We start from the raw sequence: 26,722 nt of genomic DNA on the forward strand, positions 1-26,722 counted from the left end.
TCCCCGCTCCCCGCTCCCTTCCCGTCAGGCCCTGCGCGGCGGGAGCCGTCCCGGCGTGCTGCGCGCGGCGCACGGAACGCCGTTTCCCGTCACCCTCTCTTCCTCTTCGGCCCGGCCGCCGCCCGCCTCGGAGCTGCCGCCATCATGAAGTAAGAACCTTGGCGGCTCCCCGCCGCCCCATCCGGGGCCATCCGCCGCGGGCAGGCCGCCGGAGGGCCGCGCCTTCCCCCTCCGCTAACCCGCTCTCTCCCCTAACTCTTCTCTCCTGCGCAGGGTCGAGCTGTGCAGCTTCAGCGGGTACAAAATCTACCCCGGCCACGGGCGCCGCTACGCCCGCACCGACGGCAAGGTGAGGCCGGGGGCGGGCGGGGAGGCCAGGGCGAGCCCCGCGGGGAGGGGGCGGCCGCGGTGCCGGGCGGCAGGGGCTAGAAGGAGCGGGCCTTGCAGAAGGGGGGAGGACGGTAGGCCTGAGAGAGCGAGGGAGAGGCCGGCGCGGTGCTGGGGGAAGCGAAGGCCTCGCACTTGAGGCGCTGCCCGGGGCCGCCGGTGGCGTTGCTGTAGCGTCTGCCCGAATCGCTGGTATGGAGCGGCGGGAGAACAGCACCGCTGTGCCTCTGTCGGCGTGTCCAGGTGTCGTCAGTGCCGTCAGACCCGGCCCGCGGGAGAACCGTGCTCGTGCCGTAGCTTGGGATTTTGAGCCGGGTTTAGGTTGCGGTTGGAGAAGGCTGTCTTAAAGCATCTGGTCTGAAGTACCGAAGTTCTGTAAAAAATGCTACTTGGACATACTGCATCTAATGCTGAGACTTGCTGGCCTTGCAAATAAGTTGGGTGCAGATCATTGGCATAAAATAGGGAGGAGAGCCCTTTCAGGCTCCCATATCTCACACAGATAGGACTGTCATAAATAGAAATACAGTATTCATGTCTACAAAAGGAGGATTTGGGTTTTGGACATACCAGTACAGTCATCTTGCTGTACAGAATCTCCTGGGAAATGACAACTAAGTAAATAGACTGGTTGAATTCTCGGGTGCTCTCCTGGGAATTAGTGTATACTTCAAATTGAATTGTATAGCTAATAACAAATCAGCCTGCTAATTCTGCCTGTTATTCTAGGCAAGAAAGTTAGTGTAACTATGCAAGAACGAATTGGGTGGAGTATTGGTGTCCGTGTGTTCCTTAGGCCAAGTTTTGACTCCCTTACACATACAGGAAATGCATAGTTACTTGAGGACAGACACTTGAAAAGTATGATGCTGGAAATGGCTATTCCTGCTGTGCCTAGAGTACAGTGCAGCAGTGGATGCAAGTGGTAATGTGAGCTTTCCTCCAAAAAATTCAGCTGCTTTGGAATGCCTCATAAGAGATCGGTTTGATCAATGGAACAAAATTCCAAACCTTAAATTTTTTAAATTATCTTCTAAAATTTTTATTTGATAGAGCTGTGTAAAGAAATACAAAAGCATCACTGTTGAAAAACACTGAATCAAAGAATTACTTGATATGTTAATGTAAACTGTGATAATGTCTTTCAAAGAAGCAAAACTTACACAAAATACTTTACCTTCCCAGGTTTTTCAGTTCTTGAATGCAAAATGTGAGTCTGCATTCCTTTCCAAGAGAAACCCCCGTCAAATCAACTGGACTGTTCTGTATAGGCGTAAACACAAGAAAGGACAGTCAGTAAGTATATACCAACTAATGGCACTCTAAAGTTCTCTGCCAAAAGGTGTGGTCACTGGTCTGTTAGAATAGAGGTAATTTCAGTATGCTGGTGTTCAGCAGAAGCATGACCCATACAACCAGGATGAAGACTGGCCAATAATGGTGAAAATGTAAGGGCATTTACATGAGTTTATATGCTGCTGCATGTTTGAAAGGTAACCACTTCAGCAAAAGCATTGTATTTGTACTGTGTCGCTTCTTTGAGGGGCCACTCGGAAGCACAGTAGATTTTAACAATTGTATGAATGGCGTATGTTTAAAAAAATTAGTTTTTAGAGAAGGTGGGTAATGCTGTTTAATACGCAGACTTTCTAAAAGTTTGGACTTGTAAAATTCCTGAATGGTGATAGCATAGAGAGCTGATTTTGGGGGTTAGAGGGTGGGGGAACTTTTCACGTACCCTTCTTGAAAACTTTGGGCTGTAACTTAGTAGGAGGTCTTTCCTATGTGGTTGACATTGCATGAAAAAGATAAACTAATAAGGCATGTAGCATGAGGTATTTTCAGTGGTCTTGTTTAAACTTGCACAGCAAAAGAGCATTTAGAAAGGCTTACGTATGTGTTATAAGTCAATATTTTTACCAGTTTGTTTGAAGAAGGAAAGTTGATCCTCGATGGCTTACACTGCTGCCCGGCACCGTGATCCCGCTTGAAACACGTCACAAGTGTCTTCCTTTCAGAAGATTCCATCAGAGGACTTTATCCCTCCCCCCCTTTTTTTCTGGGAGTTACAGAAGGCTGAACTTGTGACATTCTTCCAAAATAATTTTTTTTATATACCTTGCAGAGGAGAATACATTGTTTTTTAGCTATTCAACTGCTTTGGCAAATCAAGAAATCAGTTATCTCCAAAGTGGGGAGTACAATTCTACTTCTGTACACAGTTTTATAATAGCTTCAGTCTTAATAGCAGCTTGTTTCCATAATTGTCTTTAGCCTTTTATTTAATGTCTTGCGATCCTAATTGTCTTCATCTTCTGCCATTTTAGGAAGAGATACAAAAGAAGCGCACACGTCGTGCTGTTAAGTTTCAGAGAGCTATCACTGGTGCATCTTTAGCTGAGATTATGGCTAAACGAAATCAGAAGCCCGAAGTACGAAAGGCACAGAGGGAACAAGCTATTAGGTGAGAAATCAGAGATAAGTGGAGCTATCCCAGGCTTTTCAAAGATTATTAATGCTTTTCCTACAAGAGCTTAAACTCTAGATGAGCTCCATGTTTTATAAACTTTTTTGTGGTTTTTTCTTTAATCAGTATGTTTGGAGGTAATACTGAGTAATCTCAGCAAGAGATAGTAGCAGCAGAGGAGGATCTCTTCTTGCCCTCTCCCTTTGTGAAAATACCCCTTTTGTTACACACAGTTCTGCTGTCTCTGTAGTAATCTCCCTAGAGAGTACTGAATGCAGAGAATAAACCTGAAATAATGCATTCCTTTCCTCATCTTAGGGAGTTCTTACAGTGCTGAGACAAAGAAACAGTGAATGGCAGACACGGATAACTGTTACTGTTTTTCTGTGAATTAACAGGGCTGCAAAAGAAGCCAAGAAGGCTAAGCAGGCAACCAAGAAAACGGCTGTTTCTGCTGCAAAGGTAAGATGCAGTAGGTGGATAGAAATCATGAAATAGAATATACCGTGTTGTAACACAACATTCTGTTGCAGTGCTTAATTGGAAATCCCCATTTGTGCTTGGAAGAAGCATTTGCTTATCTTTTTTGATCTGGAAGCACCTTGACCAAACTTTAGTGCTAAAGTTAAACATACCCAAACAGCTCAATAAAATGAACCTGTTTAACAGAAGAAATAAATATTAGAGTAAAACAACTTTCTTACCATATGTCAGAGATTCTTGATAGCTAATAACTTGTCTGGATGTGACATCTTCACTATTTAGGAACTTGGTAACAATATATTGATGAATGCTAGCATCTATTTCATTATTACTTATGAATTAATACCATATGTTGGCATCATACATGTTGTAGGCTTACAGTGGTTATGTGTGTAACCACCTGTTAACACAATTCTAATCTGATAGATTGCAATTCTAATCTGATCTAAGTTGCCTAATTGCAAGAATCTTAAATACACACAGATGCCTTCAGGACTGCAGATAAATTGCTTCTCTTTGCTCATACTTTGTTATTTCTCTACAGGCTCCTACAAAGGCAGCACCTAAGCAGAAGATTGTGAAACCAGTCAAGGTTTCTGCTCCCCGTGTTGGTGGAAAGCGCTAACTTGCTAAACTGTTAGTTGTGCTGAATAAACATCGGACTAACTTTCATAACTTGTGCCATGTTCTCTTCAACTGTGTGAGATATACTGAAGAGAATTAATTTGTGAAATAACCAAGTCTGGTTTTGCAGACTGAAAAACATCTTGCCATAAAACACTTGGTTTCTTAGACAATCTGCTGTATTAGCATACTTTTCGTAAGACTTTAATGAATGACTCAGGTGGCAGGGAAGATGGAGCTGATGTTTGAGGAGCTGTTCTTGCCTGAAGGACAAAACAGCACATAAGTACAAGTTTATTCTGCACCTATGACAAATGGCATAAAAAGAGGTTTCTAAGCTCAGAGATACAAACTAAAGAGGGTTTGAAGCAGTACCATCTGTGACGTAAACAAGCTAATGTGCTGCTTGTGTTGTGGAACGCATGTAGCAAGATGTTGTAGAGGATCAAAGGAGGAATAGGTTGAAAAAAGGGAATGGATGGTTTCACAGACCACGTGGCTGTTAAGCACAAAGGTTCACATGCAGCTCCTGGGTCAGGAAGTAACAAAACGATGGATTGCTGGAAGCTGCTGTCAGGAAAAGGATGGCTGTGAATATTGAATGAGCTTCAAATGCAGCTGATGGTATACGCTTACTTCAAGCCCATTTAGATGGATATTTAACTTCCAGAATGCAGGTAGAGGTTCCCTTTAGTAATTCCCCACCCTCCCACCCTGAGAGGTAGTGGCCATTTGTTAAATTCTTCATGTGAAGTATGTATCTGTCTACTTCAGTAATTACACTATGGTGCCCAAACTTTGCTGTAGTTCTGATGGACAGTAAGAGCCTTTGCAAAGCAATGTCCTCTGACTTACTGGAAGCATAGAAGACAAGCCTCCTCTATTTTCTGGATCAGCTACTTCTCAATTTATTGATGCCACAAGTTAATGCCTGTTAGCTTTGACGGCTTGCTTTGTTATCTTACTACACTAGGAAAGCAAGCTGTCTTTTCGTAGTTTTGCTTCCTGCAGTTCTTTTGGGCCTCAAAACCACAGTGACTGTAATGGGCAATTTGGGTTATGGGTTATATTTTGAGTCGTATCATACTTTGTTTTGGGTTTATTAATAAAATAGATACAGGTCTGGATGAAGGTTGCAACCCATTTAAAATAGGTCTAGCTTGATTGCATTAGCAGAATTTGCACCATTATCTTCCAAACAATTATGCTGTTTGCTGTTAAAAAAAGTATAGGAGCTACTCATGTTTAGAAATAAATTGAAAGCTTTTAAACTGGTTAACACACTTGAAAGTGAAGGAGCCAGAAACTGGAGCAGAAAAGAGGGGAAGGAAAACTGCTTGCTGTTTTAGGGAAAGGGATTCTTAATCGTTTAAAACTGAAGGCTGAAAACACCACTGAAAGTTAGCTATGCTAGTGACAACTATGTAAAATGCTGATTGTATCACTGTTGTGTATAAAGCACGTGGTAGACTGCATGCCTGCTTGTGAAAGTTTTCAGCTAAAAAGCTGAACGTGAAGATGAGCTTTTACAAACAATCTGCTTGAAATACCATTAATGGTATCTAGGAATTGATTGTCAGATATGACTAATTAGTAAGTCAGCATTTGTTAATGCTTTGAAGTTTGCAGGCTTTGGCTGCCTGGTGTTACTGCAGAGGTGCACAGAAATGCTTTAAGATTACTCTTCCTTGCTGTTTATTCATGACTTCTGACTGATGTGGTGGGAATAAAGAATAACAGCCCATCAGGTTACTCCTCTCAAGCTATGCTTCAACTGAGTGAGGCAGGCTGTTCAGAGCAGGGTGTTAACCTGGTATAACTGCACATTATTCAGCTCAAACAGAGATAAAATGCAATAAATTAACAGAAATTAATAAATTAAAGTCATTGTGTTTACCTAATGCAATGTAATTGATCCTCTATTAAATATTTATCATGAAAAACGGAATACTTAAATTTCTCATAGACCCACAGAATAATTTAGGTTGAAAAAGACCTCCACAGGTCATCTAGTTCAACCCCTTCCTCAAAGCATGTCTATTTAGATCAGGTTGCTCAGCTGAGTCAAGAACAACTCCAAAGACAGAGGTTCCACAATCTCTTAGGGCAATGTGTTTGAATATTTGACAACCACCACGGTTTAAAAAAAAATAAAAAATCCTTAATATACAACTAGAATTTCTTGTGCTCTAACCTGTGCCTGCTGCCTCTTTGCTATGCAACTCTGACGAGTTTTCCTCCATCTTCTCTGGATCCTCTGGTGAGGTAGCTGTGGACAGCAGCAAGGTCCTCACAAAGCCTTCTCTTTTCAAGGCTGAAAAACGCCGGCTCTCAGCCTCGGCTCATCCCTCGTGCTCTGATCCCTGACCATCTTTGCAGCCTTCTGCCGGACTCGGACTCGCTCCGTCCAGTCAGTACCTTTGTATTTGGGGGGATCACAGTACTCCAGAGGCCGTCTTGCAAGTACTGAGCACGGGGGAAGCTCCTGGCTACGCTCCTGCCTGGGCGCCGGCATCCTGCGGCTCACGTCTCTGTTACGGGTGTAAAAATCCGCTCAGAACTCGGACGAGGAAGACCAGCAGTTGACGTTCAAAAGATTTTCCTTCTTTCCTTTCACAAAAAAGAGCACGCTCTGCACCGAGACGTAGCCGCCGTGCCGCCCCGCCCGCGCTGGTGCAGCTGTCGCCGGCTGTGCTGCTCCTGATCGGTGCGCTCACGCTGCAACATGAAATCGCGATTCTAATTTTCTCGTAGCTCCTACACCCGAGGCAAGTTTGAAGTGGAGGCCGCTCGTTTCGGAGCTAGGGCTATAAAAGTATTTATTTAGGAGCGTTCCCTGTTTCCAGCGGCACGGCCCCGCCCGCCCTCGCAGCCTTTGCCCGCCTCTAAGATGGCCGCCCGCAGCCTTCCGCCCGGCCCCTCCATTGCCCGGTCCCAAGATGGCGGCCTTGTTCCCCCTGCGTGCTGCGCCTTCCCTGAGCGCACGCCCCTTCCCCGCCCCCTCTCATGCGCGCGGGCTTCTGACCTCACTTCCTCTTGTGCAGCAGCCATTTTGTCTTTCCGTCGCTGCTGCTGCCCGAGCTTCTCCCTCCCACCCGCCGCCGCTGGCTGCGAAACTCCAGTTCCCCCCCCGGGCCTGGCTCCCGCCGGACCCGCGGGCCGCGCTCTCCGGCCTCCCCGCGCCTGGGCGAGGGGCTGGCGGAGGCCCGGGAGCCTCCCGTCCTCCTTCCCTCGGCAGCGCATGCTCTCCCCGCCCCGGGAGGCGCCTCCGTAGCCCCCCCGGGGCCCCCGGCGAGGGCCGGGGCGCCTCTCCCCACCACGGGCCCGCCGCGTGTGACCGGCCCGGGCGGGCCCCGTCCCGCGCGGAGACGCTGCCCCGCAGCCGCCTCCGCCCCGGGGGCGAAAGCCTGACCCTCCTCCCCCTCCGACAGCGGCGTGCCCAGCGCCGTGCCCTTGCCCGGCGGCGAGGGGGGAAGCCCGGCGTGGCTCTGAGGGCGCGGAGGCCGCCCCTTCGTGTGCGCGCCCCCCCCGCGCCGTCCTCCTCTTCCCCCTCTCCCCCAGCCCCGCCATGTCCAGCGAGGAGAGCTACCTGGCCATCCTGCGCTACCTGACCAACGAGCGGGAGCCCTACGCGCCGGGAACGGAGGGCAACGCCAAGCGCAAGATCCGCAAAGCGGCCGCCTGCTACGTGGTGCGCGGCGGCACCCTCTACTACCAGCGGCGGCAGCGGGACCAGCAGCGCTTCGCCGAGCTCGAGGTGGTGCTGCAGGCCGAGCGCCGCGCCCGCCTCATCCGCGCCGCCCACCTGGCGCCCGACGGCGCCCACCGCACCCGCCTGCAGACCTGGCAGGGGCTCTCGCAGAAGTACTGGTGGCGAGGTGAGCCGAGGAGGGCGGGGGGGGGGCGGCCGGCGGGAGGGAGAAGCCCCGCCGGGAAGGGAGAGCGGGGGGAGGCAGCTGGCGGAGGCCGGGTTACGGCCCCTGCGGCGCAGGGTGGGCGGCTCGGGTTTGTGAGGAGGATGGCAGCGTACCCTCCCTGGAGAAGGCAGGAGGGGACTGTCGCGTACTGACTGACGGGTGCCTTTCAACGCTCCATCTCAAAGCGCAGAGCCTGTGGGCTGCGACTGTGGGTTGCTCCTCAAGAGGCAGGCTTCGCTGTGCGAGTTACACCGTGGTCAGCAAATTGTCCTGTGGCTTCTTATTCAGTAGTGGTGCTTCAAACGTATGGAAACCCAGAGCGTGACTGTCCCCATTCAAGTGTTGCATACAGCCCGCTTAAGGTAGCGATTTCTCAACTTGTACGCTCTGTATAGGGCGATAATCCATTCCGTGTGACCTAGTTCAGCTTTTAACCTCATAATACCGCTTCCAGCTAGCATGTGGATGGTGTTCACGTTTAAGTAGTAGAGCTGCCAGTGACGATTCGTAGTCCTTGCACTCGTTGTTACATTTGTCTCTTTCTTCCAATGAAAAGCTGAAAAGGCCAAACTAATTCTCAGTTGGGTCCTGAGTAATGTCATAGCTGTTAGAAACAGTAGTGTATGAACATCAATAATTCCCAGTCAGGGCCTTCTTTTGGCTGAGCCAATGACTTGGTATCTGCATTCCCTTTGGATTTGGTGTTCTGCTTTTAGTCTGATGTAGCCGTTAGACAAATATCCTGCTTTTCTGCTGCCCAGGGCCCAGTTTCTGTTTGTACTGCTTCTCTTTTTCTGCTTTTTTCATCCATCAGTCAGCAAGGCTGTCATTTCAGCTTTAGTTTTCCCTATCTTAATTTGGAGGCTTTTTGCTCTAGCTGCAGCCCATCCTTCCAGTCCAGATCTCATTGACTTGAAGATCTTAGATGTGAAAAACGATTTGGTGTCTCAAAGTTGCTACACCTATTCTGGATGGTGGTCTCCTTGCCTTTATCTGGTTCTCATCGTCTGCCCAATATTCGACTGTTCTAGCATCTACTGTTGTCCTATGCTGGAAACTTCCTTCATGGACCTCAGTATTTCTTCTGTTTGTCAGAAGAGGGCATTCTGTATTATGCATCTTTTGACCTTATTGGTTACCTTTATTTGCACAACCTATGTTCTCTTATTTCTCTTGCACTGAGAATACTAAAATTCGTGCCCTGCTTTCAGTTCACGCGTTATGTTTCTTATCTTTGTCTCCTTCAAAGCATTGGTTTCCCCTGCCATTACAATACTCTTCTGCTGCTAGTGGACAGCAGCTTTAACCCAGTCATCATCCTGAGATGGGTGCCAGTCTGTTGTGTCTGTCTGCTCTGTAACTGGGAAGCAATGGGCTGGAGTAAGGCCCAGTGGCCAGGAAGGGTGTTAGGTATGTGATTTGAAGATCAGAGACCACCTGTTCTGAGAACTAGCCCTGGTTTTAGGTGAAATCATGGAAACGTAAAAATGTTTGGAATAGGCATGAATGTCTTAGGTTGGAATGTCTTGGGTTGCCTGAAGTCTGTGTTTTCCTGATCCTTACAGAGATATGCATGTAATGATGGTGCATCTCATGCTCTGAAAAGGTGTGAACAGCGCAAGCCTATGTCAGCCAAGTTTTTGAGCTGTGCTAGATTTTGAACTATAGAGACACGGCTGTTATGTATGCTTTTATGTTGTCCTAGTGAAGAAAATGAATGTGGGTTGAAAGCCATACACTGAAAATGCCTTGGTACCTAGAAGAGGACCCTGAGCTTGGGAACTATTGAGTATCTAAAATTATTCAGTTACACCGGTTAAAGTGCTGGTAGGAAATCAATTTCTTAAAAACCCAAAATCTTAAGCAATTGATTTAAATTGTTATTAATAATACATATCAGGATCATTGCATATAACACAGCTGGTCCCAATTTTGCGAAAGCCCTTAGGTGAGCCTTCCAATTCTTGTCCTGTTCAGTAAGGAAAAGCTGAGATCCACTTGTGTGGGCTAAATGTAGGATTAAGTTACAGTTTTCATTGTCTTGGGATTCTTAGGGTGAATGTATAAATACCAATATTTTTTCTAGCCTTAAGAATCTTTCTAGGAGGCTGCTTGATATAGTGATATTCTAAACGTTGTATCTCAAATTAACTATGCATTACAGTAGTGACATACAATATCATACGATGGTGTGAGAGAAGCAGAACTGGTAAAAAGAAGTCAGAGAACGGAAGTGTAGGTGACTGACTTCATTTTTGTCAGTATGTGTGTAATATTGCTTTGCTAATCACCTACATATTTAATTACGTGTTTAAGGTAAATTGAATGAAGATTAGAAGCCTAATTAAGCTCCATTAATTTTTCTTAGGTATTCTTAAGCAGGTTAAAGATTACATTAAAGAATGCAGCAAGTGCCAGCAAAAGCTAGATCGCTCTAGATCTCTGTCAGACCCTTCTGAAATGCTGGAGGAACTAGGACTGGATGCAAAATCTCATGAAGACAGTAATGAAACAGATGATGAATTGAGTAATACAGCATCAATCCCAGCTGCATCCCCAAAGCCTGTGAAGAAGAAGCCAATAGCGAAGCATGAGCTTGTATTTGTAAGTACCATTGTTTACCTCTGAATGTATTTAAGATGTTTGTTAATGCATTCTTAGTCACGTACTTATTTTCCATTGTTGTGGTCATCTTGTAATAATGAGACGACATAAATTTTGCCAAAGATATTCAGTATGTGGAAATGGGTTGCTGGTATATATGACATGAAATTAATTATAGTATGTCGTCTTTGGAAAATAAAATCACCGCGACTCCTATTTATGCATATAAGACCCAAGGGAAAATGAATGGTAAAAGTATAAGTAGTAAAGCATCACATACAAGGTTCTCATGGAATCTATATCTGTTCCTTAATAAATGATGCTATATTTAGATATAAAATTCTTGCTGGTAACTGGGGGCTCATATGCGTGTAAAGGCTTTTGAATCTAGAAATTATTTCAGACTGTAGTATTGAAAAATATGGTCAAAGAACTGTTTGAATATCTGTGTCTTCCCATTTTTCCAGTTGTCTGTTTTAACTATGTTTGGAGGGAGGGTGAAACTTGACGCATTTAAAGAAAGAAAACAATAGTAAAGTTAAGCTGTATCTTATGCAGGCTTGAACTGATTGTATGGTTGCAGAAAATAATCCTTTTCTGTGTTTCAGTGTGAATGCTTAAAAAGGCACAGTCTAAATGTAATGAAGTTCTCATAATGTTGTTTATGACAGGTTGACAGTAAGGGCCTTGTGAAGCAGTCATCTTCCAAACATTGTCTGTCAGTCTTAAACCAACTGAATCAGCAGAGGCTTTCCAATCAGTTCTGTGATGTGACTCTGCTGATTGAAGGAGAGGAGTACAAAGCTCACAAATCTGTCTTGGCAGCCAACAGCGAGTACTTCCGAGAGCTCTTCATTGAAAAGGGAGCTGTCTCTAGTCATGAAGCTGTAGTGGATCTGTCAGGTGAATTGTTGTGGGTTTCAAAGCTAGAAGTCATAATATCCTAAGTAAGGTGTACAGTATTTGATTCAGTCTTTTTTGAGTGTTCAAGAAAACCAAATATTTTATCTTGTTTTTTTCTCTCTTTTAATCTAAAAATATTTTGTGTGGATTTTAATGCTAAAGTGATCGCTCTGGTTTTGCATAATCTGATCTTCCATATTGAATGGACTATGGGATTTCATCTTAAAATTTCTGAGAAGCTTTGGATTGATTTTTACCTTGCTTAGGTGTATTTTCTCCTTGTATTAGTCACAAACATTAAAAAAGGGAACATAATCAAATGCTTGAATACATCAAGAGGGGATGTTGACTAGCTTGTCAGAGAGCTGTTTAACTGAACAAATACTAAATTGTTTCTTATGTCTGTGAAACGCTATTATACATGCTTCTGCTTATTTCTCAAACCTTCTGGTACCTTAAAGATAGGAGACGATCCTAAAATAAATGTTCTAAAAACAGCTTTATAGTGATGAAGAATACTGTACAGAACATATGCCTAGTGCGTTGCTTTCTCATTAGTTTCTTAACTGTGTCTGTCTCTGCATGAAGAATAGACATGCATGAACAGTAGATTTCTAGTATGATGGTCCAGAAGGTCCCCCAAATTAAATATTTGATTTATGATTTACAGAACTGTGGAAAATAATACCAAATGCTTATTTTTAAGCATTTCTATCTATATATCCATATCTTTATTTTTTTTCATTAGCCACTTTCTTGTCTTATTTTTCTGCCACAGCAGTTGTTACTTAAGTCCTGACTACTTTCTGAATGTAGCAGGTCCAGAAAGACTTTGGTTAAATTAGGGTTAATCTGTTCCAGAAATATTGTGGCTCTCCCAGCATCTTGAAACATTCTTCTAGAGAATTTTATTGTGAAACTACCTCAGTTCTACTTACTTATTGGAAAAGTTGTCAGAGCTTACTTCCACATAGAAAATACACAAGGAGGATGCTTTTGCATAAATGACAATTAATTGAGTCCCAGTGGAGGGGCTTCAGTGTTACTTGCAAGTGTGTTTCGCTCTAAATTTCAGACTTAACCATATCAAAGGTGAACTGTTGTATCCATCGTGGATATTTTGGTGTAATTCGGGGTCATCAGTGTTTGCTCTAATCTCTTGTTTTATTCCTGGTAGGGTTCTGCAAGTCCAGTTTCCTACCTCTGTTGGAATTTGCTTATACTTCAGAATTAACTTTTGACTTCTGTAGTATGGCAGAAGTGGCCATGCTTGCCCGGCATCTCTTCATGTCAGAAGTCCTTGAAATCTGTGAAAATGTGCACAAACAGATGGAAGAGAAACAAATTACAGTGTACCAAAAGGGAGATATTCAAACAGTAGAGTCAACACAAAATTTGCCAGAGCAGACTGAAGTTGGGACGCAGCCCGTGGACGGTGCTGAGCAACCTGAGCTCGCAGCCAATGAAGTGCCAGTAGCTGTGAATGGAGCTCCTTCTTCTGCTGGGACAGAGGAGGCAGCAGCACCCCAGCCTGACTTCCTGCCCCCAGAGCCTGCGGAGGCCACTCCAGATGATCTTTCGAAGCCTGTGGAGCAGTGTGAAACAACTGAAAATTACGTCAAGATGCAGCTGCCGGAGAGCATTTCAAATAGCACTGTGTCTGTCATAAAGGCTGAGCCATCAGCTGTGGAAGCCATGGACACAGAAAGTCAAATGGAAATTGAGACAGATCAAAATGAAAGTGGTAAAGCAAATGTGGACACCGCTTCTGAAGACTCCTCAGAAACACTCAAGCAAAAACGTGGCAGGCAAAGTAAAGAACAGAGCATTCCAGTTTCACAACCCGAAAGTTTAGCTTCCAGCCAAGATGATACTTACAAAAGCAAGCTTCGCCAGCGTTCTGTTAGTGAAGGGGGATATATCAGATTACATAAAGGAATTGAAAAAAAACTGCAAAATAGAAAGACAAATCCTAAATCTGCAATTCAGCAGGTATTCTATCTGTCTTTAGGCCTGTTGTCAGTAATCGTCCAGTGTTTCGAGACCAATCTGAAAAGACTGTTTCCTGATTCCAAGCACTATCTGGCAAATGTTTTTCTTTTTTGAGCGATTAACATTACTGCAAACCAAAGTAACTTCTAAGATGTGACAGTTGTGCAAAAAACCCCAAACCATTGGCGTCAAAATTGCTTCCATGTTGAAGATCTTTACAATGCTCAGTGACCTTAGCCCAGCTTGAGTATCTTCTCACAGCTTCTTATGGTTGGACAGAAGGTGTATCTTCTCCCTAAAATTCTTAATGATCTGGGAATTTAATTCTTAACTAGCATGTGTGTATGTCACTCATAGACAAATGTATTTATCTGTTAGAGAAGTGAGACCCTACATTTGGTAAGACTTGAAAACAGAGCATTGGAGATGAAAAATTTGACATCCTATGTAGATCTTAAGACATAGTCATAAGTCACAATAATGCAGTCCTGCTACTTTCAGAGGGGGTCAGTTTAAAAAAAAAAAAGGTTCAAAGAGCACTGCTATTAAAAACTCTAGCACATGGACATATTAAATGTTTAGTAATTGAACTAGTTTTTTCAATTTTTTTTTTTTTTTTTAAATGAAACAGTCTTCTTAGTCTTTCCCCATGAGGAACGTTTCCTCTTTTAGTGCCTGCGGATAGCTGGCATTCACCTCGCTGAGTATTAACGCATTCATTTTTGTGATAGAGTACACTTTGCCTTACTCATTTCATGTTGGCTGAATATTACAAAGAACTGTTAATTTCCAGAGGTGTTCTGTGAGATGTCTACATACTAGAGCCACCAGTCCCGCACACAGGGGGATAATTTGTTATCATTACAACGCCCTTGTAGATAGAAATTGTAGCGTTAGTCTCCTTTAACAGATGGACACCTTAAAGTCCAGATGTTAAAACTAGAACAATCAAAATATTTGAGCAACCTATTTATGATGGTTGGAGAATGACAAGTTTTTGTTCTGTTTTGGGAGGGGGAATATCTATCTACCTTTGGGAAGAGCTCCTGTTAACTTATTTTGCAGTTTTTAAATGTGGCCCCTTGACAGATGAGGTCTACAGACAGTGGCCACCTATGGCAAACAGAACTTGGTTTAGATGATTTCTCAGAATTGGATTCAGAATAGGTTTTTGCTTTCCTAACTCATTTCATAGCTTTTAGCATTTTTGTCTCATGCATTCCTGCCCCCATCTCCCCATGGCACTGGATATCGTGTAAGCATTGGGAAGGAGACACTCCTTCCTGAGTTCCCGGTTTTGATGCTGGAAGAATAACAGGAAAAAGAGGTTGCAGGAAAAATGCTGCTGACTTTTGAATTACAGTAATTGCAGTTGGCATGGAGATGTTGGGGATGAAGCATGCTTTGTATGAACGGGTTATTTTCCAAGCTCTTACTAATCATCTACTGAACAAAATTATTTTTGTGGCTTCACAATTTAGCCAAGTTTGCATAAATTTTCAGAGCAACAGCAAAATTAAAAAAGAAAATATTGTCCCTGTGCTGAGTTTCAGTTTGTTCTTGAGAGACATGGAAGGGCTAGTATGTTTTCAAAAACTGATACCTCACTTGTTGAGAGAACAAGAAGAAGAAGTGGGGATGCATTGTACTTTTTTCCCTTGCCTTATTCTCAGAAACCTGAAGGGGAGATACCTATTACAGGAAATCTCAGCCTGCTCACTTACTATTTGGCTTTTAAAGAATTTGACAGCAAGTTTCTACAAAGGAAAACAAGCTTATCAGCTCCAGATAGCACTGCCAATACTGCCTAACAAAACAACACTAGTGCCTAACAAAAAACCACTAGTAAAGCTGGAATGCTTTTAACCAGAAAGAACTTTGTTTAAATACAGTAATTTTTTTTTTTTACTGGTTAATTAATAACTCAGTTTTTGCTGGCTGGTAAAAATTAGTTAGGCCACTTTTTTTTAATCTGATGACTTATAGTAAAGCAAGTGTAAATACTGAAAGGGAAGTTGGAGTTTAGGAAGGGGTTGGAAACATTTGATAGAAATTGTGACTGGCAGTACTTTATGGTTCCTTTGTAACTATCCCTTAGCTCTCACTTAGGCAGTTACTCAGAGTTGAATAGTTAGTTGCCTCTGAACTGGTAAGTCATTGTCTGCCTATAATTATAATCAGTTTATGGTTTTAAAATGAGACCAGTTTTTCACCCACCATGAGATCTGTAGTTTTGCAGTGAACTGAAAGGGGGTAACTTTCTAGCAGCAAAGTAAACTGAGCAAAATTAGGTGGTGTTACAGTAACACACAGAAACATCAGCTTTTAGTACTAACTTGTAGAGGAAGTATGAAATGCAGTGTAGTGAAGTTCATTCAAGGGTTATGTTTTTCCAACTTAGGTTGCCATGAAGCTGGTACAAAGAGGGAAAAAAATGAAACAGCCCAGAAGAGATACCACAGAAAATAATGAAGTAGAAGCTCAGCACAAATGCACTGAGTGTGGAATGGTGTTCCAGCGGCGCTATGCACTTATAATGCACACACTGAAACATGAAAGATCTAAAGATTATAAATGCCCAGTAAGTTGTGGGGTTTTTGTCTGTAAACCTCCCTCTTTATGAAAATTCATTCAGCAATGACAGTAATTATTTTTCTTGCCTTTTTTTGTACATATATTTATTTTCTTCATGGATTTCAGAGGCAGATGCAGCCCTGATCTGGCTGAGGTGGGGTAAAATGTGGTGCAGCCACATGGCCTGACAGCACCGTGTGACATGGGAGTATGCTTGCTGCTCAAGACAGTGCTGGCGTGGGCTTTACTTTTAACCTTACTAGTAAATTTGCATCTGTGTTTAGATTAGCCTGGAAGTTAGCCTCATTGGGATATGGTTCTGTCAGTAGCCATAAAATTCAAAATTTACAACTATTAATTAACCTGAGTTAAAATGCCTACTGGAGTCAGGTTATAGACCTAGCTAATCATATTACTATACTTAAAACCTTGGATTACCTTTTTTTGAAATAATTTTTGAGTATTAAATGCAAAGTAAAATTGTAATATTTTCTTTCCTAGTTGTGTAAAAAAGAATTCCAGTATGGTGCCTCCCTGCGAGCCCATCTTGTCCGGCACACTCGGAAGACTGAAGTGAACACTGCAGCTGCTAGTGTAGAAGAGACAGGCGTGTCTTCGGTGAAAGGGAGAACTAAACGGGAATTTATATGTGATATATGTGGGAGAACTCTACCCAAGCTCTATTCTCTCAGAATACATATGCTCAAACACACAGGTGTAAAACCACATGCATGCAAGGTAAAGAGAAAGCCATTTTACTCTGTAATCAAATTAGTAATGTTTTCTTGATATTTTAGTATTGACACTCTGTCGTAAAATTTAGTTTAATTTAGGTCACTTAAGAATGGGCAAAACTACTGTAACATTCCTGATGAAAATTCTTGTAGTCCAAGACTGAGAAAACTAGAATTAAGTTGAATCATGAAAGTTCATATTCCTGTGTCTAGAAGAATGTTTTCCCTTGAGTATTCTTGTTTAACAGACCAGTTCTGCCACTGGTGGGAAATCACAGGCTTGGCCATCCTGGTTCCCTAGAAATACAGGAGATCTTGTTTTGTTTGAAGTTGAACACCTATTACATAATTAGTTTTATTTGTCCTATTCCACTGGTTGTGGGTTTTTTAGGTTTGTGGAAAGACCTTTACATATAAGCATGGATTAAAAATGCACTTAGCTCTCCATGAAGTACAGAAACAGTTCAAGTGTGACTTGTGTGAGAAGTCTTTTGTCACAAAAAGAAGTCTTCAGGAACACATGAGCATTCATACAGGTAAGTTATGAGAAAGAGTATCCTTTTACTTTCGTTGGCTATTGTATGCTGCTGAACTTTAACATTGTTCTTCAGTGTCAAAGGAACTGTTTAAAAAAATAAATAAATAGTAGTTTCTCCTTTTTCTTCCACTGGTCAGGCAGCTGAGATAGAGGTAAGTAGTCATTTTACGTTTATTTGCTGGGCTTATTTTACCATAGCTTAATGTTACTATGCAAACGTACTATATAAGAACAGGGAATCATGGTTGGTCTGTTCCTCTGTTTTTATGTATGTATTTATGCCTGTATCATGTCAATTCAACAAAGATGGGTAACAGGCTGGAATGTTCTGGAGCACTTGCACTTCCAGCCTACCTTTTCAGAGGAAAACATGCTAAGTTAAATCTCTGAGACTCTCCATCTATGTTTTACAAGACTTGCTGTACTAATACTGAAATTTCATAAAACCTGGTATCTTGAAAGATCTTAGCATGTGAAAGATGACAATATAATAATTTAATACAAGAAGAGTTTTCAAATTGTAATGTGTTGAAATTGTCTGTTTCTTGTCTCGAGTTGGGTGGATTCAAAAGTAAGAGACTGTTTCTGTTAAGACAATTTGTTCCAGAAATGAAGGAATTTATATTAGTACTCACCACTCCTAAATTGGTGAATTGGAGTGGAAAACTTTTATTTTAAGGTGGTGTTCCACAAATTCAAGATGTAAGTCATCTGTAAGCAATGCTGCATTGCTGGAGAAGTTGCATATTATATGAACACAGGCAATTGCTTTGTTTTTTTTCACACAAGGAGGCAATTTTTCAGGCTGTTCACATTTGATGACTGATTAGTAGCTGCAATGTTGTACCTGTGTTTAAAGTGTTGCTACTCTGCCCTCTGTGTATTATTACATTGGCACATACACAAAATACACTTAAGAATTCCATCTGTGTGTAATTAAACCAAATTCTCTTTGTAGCACTGCTCTAATTACTTAAGATAAATTACATGAGAAGAAAAAAACACTCTCACAAAGCACTCCAGAGATATGGAGGCCTGGCTTTGTAACATGTTTTGTTTTGTTTTTGTCAGGAGAATCCAAGTATCTTTGCTCCATCTGTGGAAAATCTTTCCATAGGGCATCAGGACTCAGTAAACACATAAAGAAGCACCAGCCAAAGCCTGAAGTTCGTGGATATCAGTGTACTCAGTAAGTTGTTTGGTGGGGTTTTTTTGGTGGGCTTTTTTTCTTAACAGCAATGATCTTAGTAATTGTAAAGATTAAAAGCAGCTCGTTGTTGCAGCGTAAAGCTGTTCACTGGCCTGGAATAAGACTTTTAAAGCATAAGAGTGAAGAATGCACTTTTGTTAATACATGCATTGGAGAGCAAAAGCTTGTTTTTTAACTGTTACCTACCTCTAGTTTCATACAGTTGTTTTTTAATGAATGTGCGTGCACTTGTAGCTATGTGGTTTTAAAGCTCCCTTATAGGACAGATAGAGTGGTAAGCTTGTCAGAGGCAAAGGGCCTTCAGCCTGTTCTTGCCCTTTTTTACTGTGATAGTTGATTTCAGTTTAATATGAAAATTTCCTATATGGTCTATGATGTCATGTACTTGTGTGCATTGCAATACACACTGTGTTTAGCAAACAGCTCTGCAGGAACCTCATAAATTAAGACTTATTGAATATTGCAGTTAACTTGATTATAGAACTTAAATGACCACTCAAATATCTTTGCATTTTGGACTCTAGCAGAAACTCTGTAACTGGAAATAGCATGTCTCCTAGTGCGTTAGCAAAACATGGATACTTTTTCCGTGACCAAGCAGGCTGTAGGAGAACCTTTCAAATGACCTGCAAAAGCACAAGTGGTGCTTAATTTCCAAACTGTCAGTTAGGTGTCTGGAAAACTCTCTCTGGTGTTAAGAGGGGTTGTACAATTGATATGATTGCCTGTATGCAACTCATGGTTTTAAAGAAAGCTTTAATCTAAAGTATTGTGTAAAGTATCTCTGGTAGTGCTGCTGCATGCTGGCAAAAATTATATTTTCTAACTGCTTAAAACTCACTTTAATTCTGTCAGCAATGTTTCTATTTAGTGCTTTGTAATGCTAAAAATATCCATCTTAGAAATACAAAGAATAGAGTTAATAGGGCCCACAACAGGGACAGAACTGTTTAATGAAACATGCTAGGGAAGGCAATTTTGGTTTTGAAGGAGAAATGTATTTTAAAAAATAAAAATTTTTTACTCAAGGCAGTACAGTCATAGATGCAAAAGATTACCTTGACAGAAAAGATATTTTGATTCTCCAACTATTTCAAAACAGACATAGTCCTTGTTTCTACTACAGTGAAGATCTCTACTAAGAATGTAATTCATGTTGTCACAAATGGTTTAGAGAGCTTCACTAAGCAATAACCAGACTTCAGTTTTCTAGTTCGGTGGCTTGGTATGTAAGTCTCCCTGCCAGGCTTGAGTTTGAGCTTCTGGCCCAGTTGAACAAGGCTGAACGTGAGTTACTTTCCTAAAATATTCATGGAAGTTTTCCAGTGCAGTAGGTATTTGATTAAATTGCAGTAGTGCATGAGAGTGTCAGAGGGTGGCGGTTGTGGTTGCTTGAGTTTTTTACTTCTCTAATGGCTTTTCCAAATATGCAATCCTTGAGGGGAGAGCACCAAGTGCCGACGCCATTCAAGATCCTCAGGGGTCTTTGTGATGCTTTTTGATGTGGATCTGTAAACCCAGGATCCCTGAGCGCCCCATTTGAACTGGAGCTGTCAGTTTTTCCAGCCTAGGAGGAGGAGGTTGTTTGGGTGGCTCAGGAACCATCACCTTCCCCCCCCCCGCTCTCTTTTCACACACCCCCCCAAAGCAAAGAAGTCTTTTTTGCTCTGCAGAATGCCCGTTCTTCGGGAAATGTAATATTAAAAGTTTTGTTCCTGTATAGAAGCTTTTTTTCTTTTCAGATTCCACTGGAAGTTGGGAATTTTGAGATTCCCTCATTCCAGAGGTTGATAAGCTGTAGAAGGTGAATCCTCCACCTTTGCTTGCTGGCATTTCTCTGCCTCTGTCCTTTCTTGAGTCATACAGGTATATGATGTTACATGAGGAAGAGATGCAGATGATCAGGCAAAGTTGTCTGAAGAGCAGAATTCCCTTCAAAGGGAGAAAGCATGTCTTTGATTAGACTGACCTCTGTAGTTGTCATACTAAGGGGAGCTAGCAATTTGTATTTCTATATAGTCATACTATGGTAAGATATAAGTGAAGGAAAACTAGGAATTTGCCTGGGTTTAAATATATACAAACAGCAAGCTAAAGAATGAGTATCGCTACTTTCAGATGCTTTCTTGTAGGATTCTGAATTTGGTTTTTAATTTCTAAAAAAATACATTTGAGCATTACAAACAGCAAGTCCCGATTATCTTTGTATCAATAACTAATCCTCTTTGGTTAAGGGAAGAAACTGTTAATATCCTCATAAGTTCATACAGTATAATACAAATTTCTGATGTCTTCCAGTCGGTTTGCCTTTGATTATTTCCCATAAAAATAACAGAAGGAATATAGTTACCCGTAACAGACAAAAGTGTTTTAGAGGTCCTCAAGTTATATTCCAGACTTTCAGATAAGCTGCTGTTCCTTTTAATTTTCCCTAGTTTGTAAAGGGATTGTGCTTTATATAGATATTGATGACACTATAGGTGGTGTCTTCTCAAAGTCTTCAGTTGCTATTGAAGAGGGTTCCAGTGTCTTTGAAATCAGGATCACCAAGATCTTTCTTATATGGGATGCTAAAACTTTTATTGTTACAGGTGTGAAAAGAGTTTCTATGAAGCTCGAGATCTTCGGCAGCATATGAATAAACATTTAGGTGTGAAGCCATTTCAATGTCAGTTCTGTGGAAAATGTTACAGTTGGAAGAAAGACTGGTATTCTCATGTAAAGTCTCATTCTGTCACAGACCCTTATAGGTAAGAGGAAATTCATTTAAGAACTGAAATGTACTAATCAGTATGAGCTTATACAGATCCACAGCAGTCAACAAGGAACTGCCTAGTCCATTGTTAAAGTACTGATTGATAGATGTTGACTGGGGTCTTGACTACTTGAGAATGGATAGATAACTTCAATAGTGTGGTCCAACTGTTAACCTGCTGGCACAATCCTGGAACTACTACATATGAAGTTGTAAGAGGATAAATATAATTCATGAAGTTAGAAATGCTTTGTATGTATGTAATCTCACTTCTCTAGAACAGTAAGTGGAAGATTTGTGGCTGTGAATAAGACAAAATGTAGCTCAGTCTAACAATATTATTTCTAATAATGGAATTATTTGTCATATGAGATGGTATTGCCATTAAACTTTGCCTATTATAATTAAAGAGCATCTTGGTTTAAAAAGCATAACATAAGCATAGAATAATGGTTTCAATAGATTTCTCACTTAACGCATTTTAGGTGTAATATATGTGGTAAAGAATTTTATGAGAAAGCTTTGTACAGAAGACATGTAAAGAAAGCCACACATGGTAAAAAAGGAAGAGCAAAACAAAATCTGGAACGAGTTTGTGAGCATTGTGGAAGAAAATTCACACAACTCCGGGAATATAGGAGGCACATGAACAATCATGAAGGTATGTAGAAAACAAGTAGTCATGACATCCTTCAACCCCTAAAAATATTCCGGAGAAAAGGGTAATTGTTTCTTTGAGTCTGTGTATGTCCTGTGTTGCAAGACACACAGAAGTTCTTACAGATCCTCTGGTTAGTTTTATGCTAGTTCTGGTTTGTTAACTTGCTTCCAGTGATTCCCAGAAGTGGCTGTTTGGATCTTCCCAAACCTGCAGTCACACACAGGGACAGTGACAACTTGTCCTTCTCAGAACTTTAATGGAAAAGGAACTTTTTTTGGAAATGATTAAAAGATGTGTATCTGGCAAAGAATTGGATGGAGTAAAACATTCTCCAGTTCAAAAGGTGCACACAGTTAACAAAATATTCTTCAAACAGGAGAGTGATTTGCCTGAATTTAAAAAAAGAACCACTGTTGTAAATTGGTCAACTTCTTGATTTATAACAAACACTAAACTATATGATGTTTGGGGAAAATATGAAAACATTTTATAGTTTTTTTAGAAAGTATGTGCATTTTTACTTTAGATGTGAAGTATGATACTGATTTTTGAGTATTTGGATGTTCTAGCTGTGTTGAAAGTCTATATATACTTCTATCTTAGGGTAAAAATCACTTTTTTTGAAGCATGTCTCCTTTTAAAGAGCAAATCTAATAGCTGTCTAACTACTGAAATAGAGGTTTTGTGTTTGTTTCTAAACAGAGAAAGTATCCTGTAATAGGTATCTAGCCTGTATCTACAGTAACTGTTACAGAGGAAAAGCCAGTACTGAAACAGTGTTTTTTGCCACCCACATGCTCCATTAGATACTACAGACCACAGAACACAGATGTTATAAGGGAGAATAAGATTATACAAACATCAGGTGCGGTATTTGAACATACGTGGTGTGGAGGAGGAGGGAAAAAGCTGTAGATGGCATTACAAGCGAACTAGAGAAAGTGCTGGTTTGATGAGAGGTGTATAGAAGGATTTACAGAAACAAAGGGTGACTAGAAGTGTAAGTGACAAATTCTATGAAGAAAAAAATGGTTTCAGAAAGGCATCACTGGCAAAAAATAATTAGAATTTTATTAAGCGGTATGCACTTAAAATGGGGGAGAAACTGCATTAAAAGGGATTTAGAAAAGAAAAAAAATTGAAAAACAAAATGTTAGATTGGGCAGAGCACTTGTGGAAAATCTCACCATTGAATGTATTATGCTTGCGTTATATTGTAGTGCAGAAATGGTAAACAAGATCTCTTTCTTACTTGGAAAAAGTTACAGTATTTCTTTTGTTCTTTTATACTGTTGTTCTCCCAGTCACTTCTCATAATTGCTCATGCATATTTACAAACACTGACGGTCATCTTTTCCTTGCTTTTCCTTTGAGAACAGGTGTGAAGCCATTTGAATGTCTAACTTGCGGAGTAGCCTGGGCTGATGCACGTTCATTGAAGCGTCACGTGAGGACGCATACTGGAGAACGACCGTATGTCTGTCCAGTGTGCAACGAAGCTTACATAGATGCCCGGACGCTACGGAAGCACATGACCAAGTTTCACAGGGACTACGTACCCTGCAAAATTATGCTGGAAAAAGATACTCTTCAGTTTCATAACCAGGGGACGCAGGTGGAGCATGCCATCAGCATTGTAGCAGCAGACATGCAGGAACAAGAAACTGAGATTAGCGTTGGTGGTGGTGAGATTGAGACTGTGGTAGTGACAGGAGAGACGCTTGAAGCCATCGAAGCAGTTGCAGCTACTGAGGAATGTACATCAGTCTCTACTCTTTCTGACCAAAGCATCATGCAGGTGGTAAATTATGTATTGGCTCAACAGCAAGGACAGAAAATGGCTGAAGTGACACAGGCCATTGAAACTGTCGAAGTAGAAGTGGCCCATGTTACAAAGACAGACTGAATATCGTATATGAGAGAGCAAGAAGGGTGAGGTCTTATGATCTGTGAGAGCAAAGTATTTAACTGGGTATCTGAGGCTTACAGTGATGCCTGTTTTCAAACAGTTAATCCCCAGTACTGAATGTCTTGGTGACGAAATACTGCACCATGTGTTACAGGGAAAAAGTTAAGATGCTTCAGTGTGGGCCAAGGCTTTGAAGGCAGATTTCCGCACTGGCCATAACTGTAAAAAAAAAAAAAAAAAAAAAAAAAAAATTTGGAATAATAATGTTTTCTGTGTCATGGAGTAAGTATCATGCTGTAACTTTTACAAAAACGAAAAGGAAAAAAAAATTTAAAGACGCTGCACTAAAAAATAGAAATGCACAGCTATTGGTAGCATTTTTTTTTACTTTTGTTTCTGTGTGCATTTCATCAAGTTTGTAAGCAAATTACCTGTATTGGATTCTGCCTGTTTACTCCCCAAGACAAGGGGGTGTTAGAATGCTTCATGCAGCGTATGCTTCATGCGACACACAGAAAATCTCAGGCTTTTTTCTTTGCTTAGATGCACCATCAGCACTTAGTGAATCCCAGGTCTGAAGAAGTTATTTAAATTCCAGGTTGGTGGATGGCAGGTCCAAGGTTCAGCAAAATGCTGTATAATGTTTTACAGATGATGGGCAGGGGTCCACTGAAGTCAGAGGAAGTGGTTCTCTGAGATGGATTGTGAATTTAAGTTGACCAGAGCACAGCCCACTGCAGGGAGATTACTTAAAGAAGTAAACTGCTTTTTATTTGTAAGCAAGGAGCTTACACTTAAGCCTCTATGCACAACCATGTTTCATTTAATGTTTGGTTGCATAAAGGAAGATATTGCCTGCATTGTTGTATGTATCCAAAGCAGGCAACCTAATGATGGATGTTTCTAATTTTGCATTACACTTGATGTAGAAACTCTCAAATGAAAAAGGTGTAATGGCATACTTGGGAATATAAATATACTGAAGAAGTCCCGCTAGTTAACAAACCGATCTTGTCTTGTATTGTGTTGAAAGGAGGAGCCCTGCTAATTCCCAAATGGGACACATAGCAATATCAGGATAGAGAACTATGAAAATCATAGTATGGGGTAAAAATTAAATTTGTCTCAAAATTACCAGAGTCTCCAGAAGACCTTACTACTGCTGCAGTAGGAAAATGCTTCTAGAGCAAACTAATTACCTGGTGTTACACCACATAGATGGAAGAATTCTTACTAGGTGTTCCTGTGAGTAAGCATGAATCACAGCCACGCTTGGCCCAAGTTTAAACGTCCCTGATTTAATACCACGAACAGTGTGCTGCTTAATCTGTACGAGGTGTGGGTTCTTCCGCTGTTCTTTCCTTGGGTGTTTTTTTAAGCAAGAAGCATGTCTGTCAAGGTAACTGAATGTGCTATGCACATGAACAATCAGAACTGTATTCTTTAAATTGTTCTCAGTCTATAGTATTATCAAACGTTTCCCCACTTTGACAGCAGCAAGATACCCAAGGAGCCAGAAGCCTGTAATATTGCAGGGTAAACTTCATAAATAAAGTTACATGCATGTAACTCTGTGCTACCTATGAAATGGATCCACTGAACAAAGTTTAAGCAAACCCTGTGACAAATTAACCACCTCATTTGAATTAGTATTTCTACCTTTCATCTTACTTAACTGAGTATCTGTCTACCAAGCTACAGAATGGACTGTTCTTTTTTTATACTTTGCAAGCATGTAGATAAGCAGTTGTTGAAAATTTTTTAAGCAATACGTAGTTTGAGTTCCTGCCTTGGATCCAAATTAATCTGTAGATGACTATTTCAAAGGTCAAGGTCTTCCCACAGAGAAGTAATGTAGTTATTTATACATTCTGCAGCTCTTTACAATTGTATTCTTTTCTAATTACCAAATGGAGTAAAACTAAGATGAATAATTTAAAAAAAAAAAAATATTGCTAGCTGTAAGTCTTGAATTTTTGTATGGTCAAGAATCTGGAGATAGCCATCCTGCTTAAAATTAAAATACTGCCATTGCAATGGAAAAAGATTTAAAAGAGCGCTAGGTAAACTTTAAAATTTACTTCAGTGTTTGTATCTTACAAATAATTATGTATTACTGAGGAAATGTTCAAGGAAAAATAGCTGTAAATAGTGCTAGAACATTATTTGTATATTTAGTGTGTTACCTTACAGAAAGAATATTACCAGCACCTTAGTTTAATCTTTGGTGCACTTATTTATTTGCCCAACTTATAGAAGAAGCAGAATTGAATCTGAATTTCAGAGCATTGTTACCCACTGTAAAAATGCTTTAACTGACTTGATGGCCTGCCATTTAAAAACAAACAAACAAAAAATTACAAAAGGTTGTTTCCTAAACAAGACTCAGCCAGGAACATCAAAGCTGAATGTTGTGGCACCCCTTTCCTAACATACTGTGCCTTACCTTTTCAGAACAGCATGAGGTAAGTAGGGAGTGTCACTCTTAGCTTTGCTGTTCCCGTATGTGTGAAGTTGCCTTATGTTTTTCTTTAGGCTTCAGCTCTTAATTTAAGATGTTCACAACCCTTCTGCAATCTGTTTGAAGTCAGACTGCAACTATGCAGTTGATACTAATTTAATTTGATTTTTTTAAAATAAAGTTAATAAGAAGTGTCTGTTTATAAAGTATTCCTAGTAAATTCTTGTACATAATGAATTTGATTTGTACATTCTGCTCTTTTTATTTAGTGTTAGATGTATAAAGTTATGATTATTTGTCATTAAATAAACTGAGCTTTGCCGTGAATTATTCTTTCAAGCAACTTTTCTTTTATTGGGGTAAAAAAGTGTTGCAGAATTATTTATCCCCCCTCAGTATTTCACCTTCCATAGATAGATAAGATGTCTGATGGGAATGGTTTTTAATTTTTGCTTAAGGCTCAAAAAATTAACTTGTATGGGGAAAGGAAACCCACTGCCCTC

General features: G+C 41.1%; 3 protein-coding genes and 1 long non-coding RNA gene across 4 annotated transcripts; 2 read left to right on the top strand and 2 right to left on the bottom strand.

The window, feature by feature from the left end:
* The first annotated feature begins 34 nt into the window (after positions 1-34).
* RPL24 (ribosomal protein L24) lies at positions 35-4,012 on the top strand. The gene is made up of 6 exons (XM_052794466.1): positions 35-149; positions 274-349; positions 1,573-1,683; positions 2,715-2,851; positions 3,253-3,316; positions 3,882-4,012. The coding sequence occupies exons 1-6, from the start codon at positions 145-147 to the stop codon at positions 3,960-3,962; spliced, it is 474 nt and encodes a 157-aa protein (XP_052650426.1). The 5' UTR covers positions 35-144; the 3' UTR covers positions 3,963-4,012.
* LOC128144963 (uncharacterized) lies at positions 2,749-3,882 on the bottom strand. Its single transcript, XR_008236276.1, has 2 exons — positions 3,551-3,882; positions 2,749-3,512 (listed from the first exon to the last, which is right to left on the bottom strand). It is a non-coding gene; the product is annotated as an uncharacterized LOC128144963 (long non-coding RNA).
* A 2,772-nt stretch (positions 4,013-6,784) lies between the features above and the next one.
* On the bottom strand, positions 6,785-7,531 carry LOC128144810 (spidroin-1-like). Its single transcript, XM_052794092.1, has one exon. It carries the CDS (start codon positions 7,529-7,531, stop codon positions 6,785-6,787), a length of 747 nt encoding a protein of 248 aa, XP_052650052.1.
* ZBTB11 (zinc finger and BTB domain containing 11) lies at positions 7,408-26,428 on the top strand. Its single transcript, XM_052794463.1, has 11 exons — positions 7,408-7,839; positions 10,247-10,482; positions 11,154-11,385; positions 12,563-13,377; positions 15,779-15,958; positions 16,453-16,689; positions 17,077-17,221; positions 18,295-18,412; positions 21,025-21,183; positions 21,674-21,849; positions 23,229-26,428. Exons 1-11 carry the CDS (start codon positions 7,530-7,532, stop codon positions 23,753-23,755), a joined length of 3,135 nt encoding a protein of 1,044 aa, XP_052650423.1. The 5' UTR covers positions 7,408-7,529; the 3' UTR covers positions 23,756-26,428.
* The last annotated feature ends 294 nt before the right edge of the window (positions 26,429-26,722 follow it).

This window comes from Harpia harpyja, chromosome 8 (genome assembly GCF_026419915.1).
Source record: "Harpia harpyja isolate bHarHar1 chromosome 8, bHarHar1 primary haplotype, whole genome shotgun sequence".
In the NCBI taxonomy this organism is placed as follows: Eukaryota; Metazoa; Chordata; class Aves; order Accipitriformes; family Accipitridae; genus Harpia; species Harpia harpyja.

Bases quoted from the DNA above. Each gene is read 5' to 3' on its own strand.
- LOC128144810 (XM_052794092.1), bottom strand. From the start codon at position 7,531: ATGGCGGGGCTGGGGGAGAGGGGGAAGAGGAGGACGGCGCGGGGGGGG.
- ZBTB11 (XM_052794463.1), top strand. From the start codon at position 7,530: ATGTCCAGCGAGGAGAGCTACCTGGCCATCCTGCGCTACCTGACCAAC. The intron at 10,483-11,153 runs GTAAGTACCATT...TGTTTATGACAG, and splicing joins CGAAGCATGAGCTTGTATTT to GTTGACAGTAAGGGCCTTGT. The intron at 16,690-17,076 runs GTAAAGAGAAAG...TGGGTTTTTTAG, and splicing joins TAAAACCACATGCATGCAAG to GTTTGTGGAAAGACCTTTAC.
- RPL24 (XM_052794466.1), top strand. The intron at 350-1,572 runs GTGAGGCCGGGG...TTACCTTCCCAG, and splicing joins ACGCCCGCACCGACGGCAAG to GTTTTTCAGTTCTTGAATGC. The intron at 2,852-3,252 runs GTGAGAAATCAG...GTGAATTAACAG, and splicing joins CAGAGGGAACAAGCTATTAG to GGCTGCAAAAGAAGCCAAGA.